This window comes from Rattus norvegicus, chromosome 2 (assembly GCF_021556685.1).
Source record: "Rattus norvegicus strain SHRSP/BbbUtx chromosome 2, alternate assembly SHRSP_T2T, whole genome shotgun sequence".
In the NCBI taxonomy this organism is placed as follows: Eukaryota; Metazoa; Chordata; class Mammalia; order Rodentia; family Muridae; genus Rattus; species Rattus norvegicus.
Window position 1 is genome coordinate 181,203,154 of NC_141535.1, and position 10,840 is coordinate 181,213,993.

General features: G+C 41.7%; 2 protein-coding genes across 2 annotated transcripts; one reads left to right on the forward strand and one right to left on the reverse strand.

The window, feature by feature from the left end:
• The first annotated feature begins 3,187 nt into the window (after window positions 1-3,187).
• Rptn (repetin) lies at window positions 3,188-9,830 on the forward strand. Its single transcript, NM_001433054.1, is given in 3 exon segments — window positions 3,188-3,231; window positions 5,020-5,177; window positions 5,881-9,830. Coding segments are annotated over 2 exon segments (3,351 nt in total). The 5' UTR covers window positions 3,188-3,231; window positions 5,020-5,039; the 3' UTR covers window positions 9,094-9,830.
• Fdpsl1 (farnesyl diphosphate synthase like 1) lies at window positions 3,448-3,930 on the reverse strand. The gene has a single exon (XM_087638624.1). It carries the CDS (start codon window positions 3,928-3,930, stop codon window positions 3,448-3,450), a length of 483 nt encoding a protein of 160 aa, XP_087494750.1.
• Window positions 9,831-10,840: the final 1,010 nt, after the last annotated feature.

Consider the following 10,840-nt stretch of genomic DNA (forward strand, 5'->3'; position numbering starts at 1 on the left):
AAATTAAAAAATGGTGAGTTCTCAGATATGGTGGTGCACAGCTTTAATGTTAGCACTCAAGAGACAGAAATAGGCTGTTCGCTGTGAGTTCAAAGCCAGTGTAATCCACATGGTGCATTCCAGGACTTCCAGAGATATGTAAAAAGATCCTGATTCAAAAAACAAATTGTGAGCTCTGGCTCAGTGAGAGATCCTATCTTAAAAAGTAAGATGGACGGCAACTGGAGACAACACCTAATGTTAAGCTCTGGCCTATAAACACACCTGGTCACACATAGGCCCCCACACAGAGACATAGCCACTCCCACATAGACAAAGAACAGGACCTACAAAATGGCCTTCTGTAAACTCACAGGTATCCACTGAATAACTGACTAGATGATTCTGACCATGCTAGAGAGCTTAGTAAGTATTAAGTGAATTCGTGTACAGAAGATTCAATTTGTAAAAGCATGACAATCCTGTAGCAGCATCAAGTAAAGACCTTTGCCTATTTAGCACTGCAGCCCAAAGAAAGCCAGCTGCTACACATCCCTGACTTCCAACTGTATTATTCTTGCTATGGTCATAGCTATTCTCTTCATTTTCTACCCTCTTTCCCTTCTTCACCTCTAGGTTTAGCCCACTGTCTTGAGGTCTTCCATTCTATTAGGTGAGAAAAGTCACAAACGTAGAATACTAAGCATAGGTGCAAAAGCAAAGGGGATCTCAGTATTAGCCGGATCTCAGGACTTTAAACTGTGCAAACCGGAATAAATGCTGAGAGAGCTACTGTAGAGGCAGCATAGCAAGACCCTTTCAAAGGGCAGAGACTTGGAGAATGCCAGTAGGAGGCTCTTGGTCTTAGGTTCTACCAACCTCATTCAAAAGTGGCCTTCCTTCAGTACAGTGTGGTCACCTAGGTTAGGCTTGGGATGATTCTTGATGTCCCTATCCCCACTTTCTTTTCCACTCATTACATCTGTTCAAAAATCCTATTCTTTCTTTCCATATATCATTCATCTTCTCAATTTAATTTACTCCATCAAGATCAAAGCTGCTATCTTGCTTCACATCAAAGCCATACTACTGACTCCTAACTGACATTCTTTTTCCAGGTTCATCTACACCACAAACTACAGTGATTGACATATCCCAGGCTTCCCAGAGCACCCTCAATTTTAGTAGTCATGTCTAATCTTGGGAAATCCTTCAATTCCAGATTAATGGAGACAACTAGTCACATATTGCAGGGACTATTTCCCCAAAACAATGCTGACAAAGAACAAAGAATTTCAATTCATATTTATCTTTAATATAAATCCTTAAATTGGGTCCTAGATATCTTCCAAAGTATGTACAAAAATGCAAATTAGCCAGGAGTAGTGACATACCTGTAACAACCCTTCTACCTGAGGGACTGAGACGGGATGAATGCCATGAGTTTGAGGTTATCCTGGGCTACATAGTGAAACTATATGTCAGTAAAGAAAGATAGAAACAAAGAAATGGAGGGGAGGGGAGGGGAGGGGAGGGGAGGGGAGGGAAGAAAAGCATACTATACTTGGCAGGTAAACATGTACTTTTGGTCTAGCCTCGGATAACTTTGTGAATCCTTTAGCAGGTCACTCAGGATGACTAGAATTCAGTTTCTTCATCTATAAATTAAGAAGCTAAGACTAACTTTCCTTTCAGCTCCTAAATTCTCTACCTCTACTCCTTCATCACTTTTTACCAGACATAGAAACCCACACTACTTCAGGCAGCATGGGAGTTCTTGGCTATTCAACTTTGGTTTTTGCTTTCTCCCCACAAGAGAGCTTTGGTCTTTGCTCCCTTCTCTTCCTACCTGAATGTTCCAAGGAACAATTTAAGTCTTGCTTACAAAGGTGGAGTTGAAGGAGCACAGGACCAGCCTAGAAGGAGTCCATCTAGATTGTCTGATTATTGAAGACTTAACGTGTCCTACCCTTGACTTACAAAATCTTTTTTATATGAAGCTTCTTTAGTCCAAGTAGACTAAAATCTTTCTGAACTTTTATGATTCTTTGAAAAATCTTAAAAATGTAGTAAATAATAGCAAGTGTCGTTGCAAATAACTGACTGGGAGATTAATTATATAATCAACTCTATTATATAATCAATTATTTAGTATATTATATATTACTGACACTTAAGAGACAAAGCAGAAATGCAGCTAAATTGCTAACTCTGTTCCTTACACAATATTTTCCAATGTGTCCACAGTTGAACAATTCACTTAATCCTTGAAGATTTATTAAGGATCTCTATGATCAAGACATTGTGCGGGTGTGTTACGGTTGTTACAGAGATGGGGAATGAGTGGAGGTCCAGGTCACTAACAATATTTCTGTCTCACAGATATAAGCTTCCAGTTTGTCCCACAATACTAACCTTTTAGTATGACTTAAAAATTCAAATGTCATGCTGAATAGTGGCGGTGTATACCTTTAATCCCACCCAGTAATTGGGATGCAGAGACAGGTAAATCTCTGAGTTTGAAGCTAACTTGGTCTACAGAGTGTGCTCCAGAACCACCATGGCTATGCAGAGTAACAAAACAAAAACAAAAACAAAAACAAACAACAAAACAAAACCACACTCTAGTGTCAGCTCTGCCTTCTTCACCTGCCACCTAATATGTCCCTAAAATTGATTGTACAACTATTTCGCCCACCAGCCCCCAGAAGAGAATAGCCATTAAAAATAGGTCAATAGGATATATGAATACCCACTTTTATTAGCAAAGTATAAGTTTAAGCAAATCTTTTCCAAGAATTATATCCTGACTAGATAGATACGCTCCCTAATCTCTACTTGAGATTTTTGTATAAACATCTTTCTTTGGTATGATGTAACTCAAGTAACAATTTCTAAGGATCAATTCAGCCTGAATCTCTGTCTTCTTGTCAACCCACACAGCATGTAGCACATACACTCCCTTAATTAAGTAGGGCTGAAACTTGAAAAGTGTACCTACGACAGTGACAAACAGGTTCATGAGCAAACAAGGGAAGTAAATAAAGCAAACGGTTTGCACAGGGAGAAGTCAAGCTGGATTGAACTGGGCTAATCTGGGTTGAGCCCAGAATGATTCAGGCCCTACCAACAGAATGGGTGACTCCTGGGATGACTTAGTAGGATAATTAAAAGCCCTATAAATAGGACGAATTTTCAGGTCTCTACCATCCTCCCTGACTCCTGACTCTTCTGCTCATCTTCCTCAAGCAGGTAAGACACGAATGCTGGAACAATAGCAGTATCCATAGGTATGGCAGTATATACGTCTTATAGTATAATACTAAGAGGTGAAGGACAGGACTGCTTTGTCAGTGACACTCTTAGGCACTTTTCTGCTGGCTTTACAGGACTCTATCTTTTTTTTTTTTTTTTTTGTTGAACAATAATTTATTGAGACCTCTCCCTCTCAGCCTGTACAATTCGAGGTCACTTTCTCCACTTGTAGATCTTCTTTGCTAGTTCTAGGAAGATGGATGGGGACAGGGGCACAGAGCACTGCTCTATGAGACTCTTGAGGTGGTTGTAACTGTCTTCCTCGTACTTGAAGAACACATTCTGCAGATCCAGCGCCTCATACAGTGCTTTCACCTGCGCCACTTTTTCTGGGTCCTTCTGCCCATAATTCTCCTCTACTTTCTGGTGTTGCTGAGAAGTGGCTCGTAGGAGACACTGAACCACCGGCCAGCTGCATTTGTTGTCCTGGATGTCAGTGTCGACCTTTCCCGTCACACTGGGGTCTCCAAAGAGATCAAGGTAGTCATCCTGGATCTGGAAGAACTTGCCCATCTCCAGCAGGATCTTTAGAGCATTAGCATGTTCCTTCTCCCTATCGAATCCAGCCATGTACATGGCAGCTGCGATAGGGAGGTAGAAAGAGTAGAAAGCTGTACAGGACTCTATCTTAAACATGATAAATGCTAGAGTGGCCTACCTCTACATCTGTGAAACATAGGCCCTAGATATTCCCAAACTGAGAGTCTGAATGACTGACTGAGAGCTAAGTGTTTTGTAGTAGAGTGTTTACCTTTTGTACAAGTTAGGCAAGGTCCTGGATCATGGGGACTCAGTGATATTCAGGTTCACTATAATAAATGGCCACAAAAGTCCCATGCAATCTCTCATTTGTCACCTTTATATACAGGCATCACTGTATAACTATGTTTTGCAGTTGGGATTTCATTTTCTGAAGCTTAGGAGCATAGTTACTAGACTTTTCACACCACAAGAAAGAATAGTGGCATACAAACTGCAGAAGACCCTAGCTTCCCAACACAGCCAATGTTGAGCAACCTGACTGTGCATTGTCTTTCAAGTGTGCAGTGTGTCTACTTTCTGTAACTGTATTTATTTGTTTATTTGCTTGTTTGTTTAATGATTCCATTTACTAAGCAGGTAAAAGGATTTTCTAGAATTTAACCTCTCAGAAAGGTTTCTTGGACCACTGAAAAAGATATTTAACTTTCTTCATTGTTTAAAGAAGACTCTTTAGAAAATGAATAACTCTCAATGGCATGCATTTACTGTTATCCCCAGTCACTGATAGACAATTATGAACTACTGTGTTTACATCTAGCCCATCCTCAATGAGCTATCCTTAATTTTTCTTCTAACATGAGAATCTCAGCTAAGCAACTCCCAACCAGAGTAGACAGTAAGGCACATAAAATCTCTACAATACATGTTTAATTTTTGGAAAAGAATTTACTCTTTTCTGGCAAAGAAAAAATTTTCTGAATCACTGCCATGATAGCATATGATTGTTAGAGCCTGAGTGTTGATCATATAATGACTAGCCTAAAATTATGGCAAATTATTATAAGAAGGGGCTCTGTGGTTTCTCAAACCTTTCCCAAACCTCCCAAAACACCATTATTCCTCTGGAAATGCTGACTCCAGGTTTTCATCCCAAACATAAACAAAAGCTTACCACTTTTTCTTCTTCTCCTCTTCTTCTTCTTCTTCTTCCTCCTCTTATTCCTCCTCCTCCTCCTTCTTAAGATTCACCAGGGTTTGTCAAGATGCCTCAACTTCTGAACAGCATACTCAACGTGAACAAGGTGTTCCAGAACTATGCTGAACATCATGGGGCAGGCGCTTCACTGAGCAAGAAGGAGTTGAAGCAGCTGCTCCTCGCTGAGTTTGGAGACATCCTTCGGGTAAGATAGATAGATTCTTTGTCGTTTGGAGTGGAATGTGTATGATTCTAATGTTTGCACCCAGGAGATTTTTATTAATATTTTGCTTTACTTGGTCATTCCCCACCAGTAATTTACTGATAAGTACTTTCTGGTACTTCTTAGTGTTCTTACACACACACACACACACACACACACACACCTCCCTCTTTGTATGTGAATTTGGACAAATCAAAGAACAACTCAAAGTAACTTTAAAAGAAATCTGATATTCATATTTTCTATTCATAACCCTGTGCACGCACCTTCTCATGTATTTATTCAATAATTCACTAAGGATTCATTGAGTACCTAATTCTATACTGGCATAATCCTAGTTACTACAGATGCCAACATGAAGAAAACTTAACTTCTTTTCCTTCTAGAATGTCAAACTATAGTGAGAAAGAGGTATATAAACATATAGGCTATACCATGTAAAAAGATACAGTAACTTTTTCAAATGATTCAAATTAATTGTTGATACAATTGTCTATTGCTTGTGGTAATACAACATTGGTTTACCAAGGGATGAGGTTCAGAGAACAAGCTTATCAAGGGTAGAAGCAGAGCCAAGCTACTTAACATTAATGGTTTCTCTGGGGGTGGGGACTGAGTGTATTGGAACATTATTGCTAATATACAATCCAGCAGCCATAAAAGAACTTTTTTTTTCTTCTCACAGAGACCAAATGATCCAGAGACTGTGGAAACCATTCTGGAACACTTGGACCGAGATAGAAATGGATATGTTGATTTTCATGAATACCTCTTGCTGGTGTTCCAATTGGTCCAAGCCTGCCATCATAAGCTAGATAGTAAGTTGCATGGAACTGGAACCTCCTTCCAGAAGGAACATGGTCAGGAAGGAACACAGAGTCATAAATTTTCAGAAAACACAAGCAGACAACATAAGCAGAGGTATCAAGGACAACGCCAGAACTCTCACCACAGTCAGTCTGAGGGACGTCAAAATGTCCAACATGATCAGTCCCAGAGACAAAATAAGGACTCTGAGAAACATGATACAGATCCTCACTATGGTCAGTCAGAGACATTCCATGGGGACTCCCACTATGGTCATTCTGAGAAATCAGACACAGATTATAGCTCAGATCAGTCTGAGTCAGATGGTCAATCTTCAAGCTCTAGTCAAAGACTGAGCTATAAATCTAGTCATGACCAGCCCAAAGGCCAAGGATATATCTTTGCCTTATATCAGTCTGAGAACCCTGCACAGGCTTCTCATTATGGCCAGTCTAAAACATTTGGAGAACAAAGTAACCGTGGCCAGTCTGGAAGATTCAGAAAAGAGTCTTATTCTAGTCAAACCAGTCAAGAATCTGACTCTTATGAACAATATGGAAATCAACATCAGAAATCAGGCCACAGTCAGACAGAGAGACAAGGCCAGAAGTCTCAGTATGGCCAGACAAACAAAAAAGGACATAGTTCATACCATGAGCAGACAGATAGACAAGACAAGAGTTTCCATTATGGCCAGAAAGGAAGACAAGACCAGGGTTTCCAACATGGTCAGAAAGACAAACAAGATCAGAGTTCTCACCAAGGTCAGAAAGGCAGAGAAGACCAGAGTTCTCACCAGAGTCAGAAAGGCAGGCGAGGCCAGAGTCCTCACCAGGGTCAGAAAGGCAGACAAGGCCAGAGTCCTCACCAGGGTCAGAAAGGCAGACAAGGCCAGAGTCCTCACCAGGGTCAGAAAGGCAGAGAAGACCAGAGTTTCCACCAGGGTCAGAAAGGCAGAGAAGACCAGAGTTTCCAGCAGGGTCAGAAAGGCAGAGGAGACCAGAGTTCCCACCAGGGTCAGAAAGGCAGAGGAGACCAGAGTTCTCACCAGGGTCAGAAAGGCAGACAAGACCGGAGTCCCCACCAGGGTCAGAAAGGCAGAGAGGACCAGAGTTCTCACCAGGGTCAGAAAGGCAGACAAAACCAGAGTTCTCATCATGGTCAGATAGAGGATCAAGACCAGAGTTCACGTTGGCATCAGTCAGACAGACAAGACCATGGTTTTCATTATGGTCAGACAGGTGGACAAGGCCAGAGTTCTCATCATGGTCAGACAGAGGATCAAGACCAGAGTTCACATTGGCATCAGACAGACAGACAAGACCGGGGTTTTCATTATGGTCAGACAGGCAGAGAAGGCCAGAGTTCTCATCAGGGTCAGGCAGACAGACAAGGCCAGATTTCACACCAGGGTCAGAAAGGCAGAGGAGACCAGAGTTCCCACCAGGGACAGAAAGGCAGAGGAGACCAGAGTTCCCACCAGGGTCAGAAAGGCAGAGAAGACCAGAGTTTCCACCAGGGTCAGAAAGGCAGAGGAGACCAGAGTTCCCACCAGGGTCAGAAAGGCAAAGACCAGAGTTTCCACCAGGGTCAGAAAGGCAGAGAAGACCAGAGTTCTCACCAGGGTCAGAAAGGCAGAGGAGACCAGAGTTTCCACCAGGGTCAGAAAGGCAGAGAAGACCAGAGTTTCCACCAGGGTCAGAAAGGCAGAGAAGACCAGAGTTCTCACCAGGGTCAGAAAGGCAGAGGAGACCAGAGTTTCCACCAGGGTCAGAAAGGCAGAGAAGACCAGAGTTCCCACCAGGGTCAGAAAGGCAGACAAGACCAGAGTTCACACCAGGGTCAAACAGGGGGACACAGCCAGAGCTCTCACCAGGGATGGACAAGGGAAGAAAGCCAGAGTTCACACCAGGGTCAAACAGGGGGACAAAGCCACAGCTCTCCCCAGGGATGGACCAGGGAAGAAAGCCAGAGTTCACACCAGGGTCAAATAGGCAGACAAGGCCAGAGCTCTCATCAGGGTCAGACAGATAATCAAGACCAGAGTTCACGTTGGCATCAGACAGACAGAAGAGGCCAGAGCTTTCAACATGGTCAGACGGGTGAACAAAGCCAGAGTTCACACCAGGGTCAAACAGGCAGTCAAGGCCAGAGTTCACAATGGCATCAGTCAGACAGACAAGGCCAGAGTTTTCATCATGGTCAGAGAGACAGAGAAGGCCAGAGTTCTCACCAGGGTCAGACAGACAGACAAAGCCAGAGTTCTCACTGTGGTCAGTCAGACACTGGAAAAACTGAATTTCAAGGGCAAAACAAGCACTTTCAAGGGACTGATAGAACAAGAAGAGACTCATATGTTGAACAATCTGGAAGGTCAGGAAAACTAAGTCAACAGAATTCAAGAGAAGAAGGGAATCAAACCCAGAGACAGAGATCCCAGGATAGAAGGGAGCAGCAAATCCAGCACCAGGCATGGAAGCCTGAAGAGGATAATCAACACAAACTCTTAGCTCAGGTACATCAAGAGCCATACTCTCATGAAGAGTATGACTCACAATCACAGAGCAGCGAGCAGGGCCACTGGGGAGAGGAAGAGCATCATCAAGATTGGGATAGACACAATGTTGAGGATCAGGAAAGTCTATATGAGATGCAGAACTGGCAAACTCATGAAGAGGAACAGAACCATCAAAGAAGTGATAGGCAAACCCATGCAGATGAGCAGAACAAGCAAAGACAACACAGGCAAACTCATGAAGAAAATCATGATCACCAACATGGTAGACAGGATGAAGAGGAGCAAAATCACAAGAGACGAGGCCATCATCAACAATGGGATAGACATACCCATGAAGAAAATGAGAAGTATCAAGGAGGCCAAGGCCAATTCAGAACCTTCCCCAACAAAGAAAAATTCCACAGGAATGAAGAGGACCAGTATGAAGGGTCCCAGGGAAGACATTTCCATCCAACACATAGTGGTGAAAGGTCCCAAAGAAGAGAAAAATCTGGAAACCATGCTACCAAAACAGCTAACACCTCCAGCCCTTTCTATGACTATGTCCAAGAGCAGGCAGCATATCATTATTAGGCCTTGTGAGCAGCAGGCTAAAGTAAGTCGAAGCTAAAGAAGAAACCTACATGCCAATTTATTGTTACTTCTGTTTAAAAGGTTGAGATTATATTTCATCCTTCTCTCTTTTTGTCTCTCTATAAGAATGCTTTTGAAGACTTGTACTCATATTTTGAAATTTCAACTCTTTGAATAGCAATTGCATAGTTAATTGATTGTGTGGAGTAAATTAGGTGAACTAATCAATCTTCGTTTTGATCACTTTGTGGATTTAAATCATTGCTAGTTTATTTTCAGTTTAGGTGATACCTTGTTGAATCATTGAATGGCAGAGCGCTCTTCCTGAAGTTCAGAAACAAAAAAAGTGTACTGAAAACTGCTACTACATTTGAAGAAAGGGATTTGGACTTTGGTAAACTTTGGCTCTTATGGATAAAATATCAGGAGCTACACAAGCTTCATGGTCTAGACTTGGATGAAACAGTGAGAAGTCTCCAGGGGAGCTAGAGATCAAGCAGAGTATCTCTAATATCAGTATCTCTGAGGCCTAGGCTCCTATTCCTCCACTGATGGGTCAGAAAAATTGACAAGACCCCTACCAAACCATCACACATAAAAAAAATATATATATTTCATCTTGTTTGAAGATTCCTGGTAGACAAGCCTATCAATTCTGAAAACCTTTCCAACAAAGACCATATGTAGAACATGAAATTATATTAAAAAACTCAATAAATGATTGGTGAGCAATGATATTGACGGCTTTTTCCTTTCTTCGGCGTGGAATATGACTTTCACGTATGGATCATTTTCTAAGAATAAATCTTCATCTCTTAGGGTTGGAGAGATTGTTCAGCAGTTAGGAGCACTTGCTGTCCTTGCAGAGTACTGGGCTATGGTTCTTACCCATAACTCATCCATAACTCCAGTTCCAAAGGACTTGACACTTTTCTGTCCTCTTCAGACAGAAGACACACATGTAATGGACGTAATACATGCAGGCAAAGCACTCATACATGTAAAGTAAAATAAAACAGATTTAAAAGGTCTCATTTCCTATCTTCTAAAATATCGTATGAAGCCAAGCATGGTGGTTTATACTTGTCATCACAGCACTCAGAAGACTGAGGCAGGAGGATCTTAGTGAATTTTAGACCAGTCTGCTCTACATAGCAGTTTTCAGGCCAATATGAAACACCGAATGAGACACTGTCTCAAAGAAAAAAAAAATCTATCTGTTCTCTGAGTTTCTGAACACTTATAAGAGAAATCATTAGAACTGACTAATAACTAGCCAAAATGAACTTTCTGTTCACCTAAACATAATTTTCATCTCTTATCTCTACCAGAAAATTGTTCTATCTCACTCACAACTACTCCTTCGATTCCACATTAAGATGTTCATTAAGTCTTGCCAACTCCAAATCCTCTTTAACTCCAACATTCCAGCTTGGAAAAACAGGAATGCACATCCAGAACTCTTAGTGTAAGAAAGATAAATATAGAAGCTAGGAATGAGTACTGAAAGCCATAGCAACAGTCTTTTCCCTCCGGGTCCAAACGCACTAAGACAGACAGGCATAGATTATCGTTCAAGGCTATGGAGGTTTGTTCGGTTGCTATGCATTGCAATGCTAAATTCTGGGTCTAAAGGGACTTCTCAGGTTTACAATCTTCTGTGGTGCAAATGTTGTTCCTTGATTTAGAACTATTGGTTAAATAAAACTGTCTACAGCCAATTGCTAGAAGGATTAGAGGTAGGTGA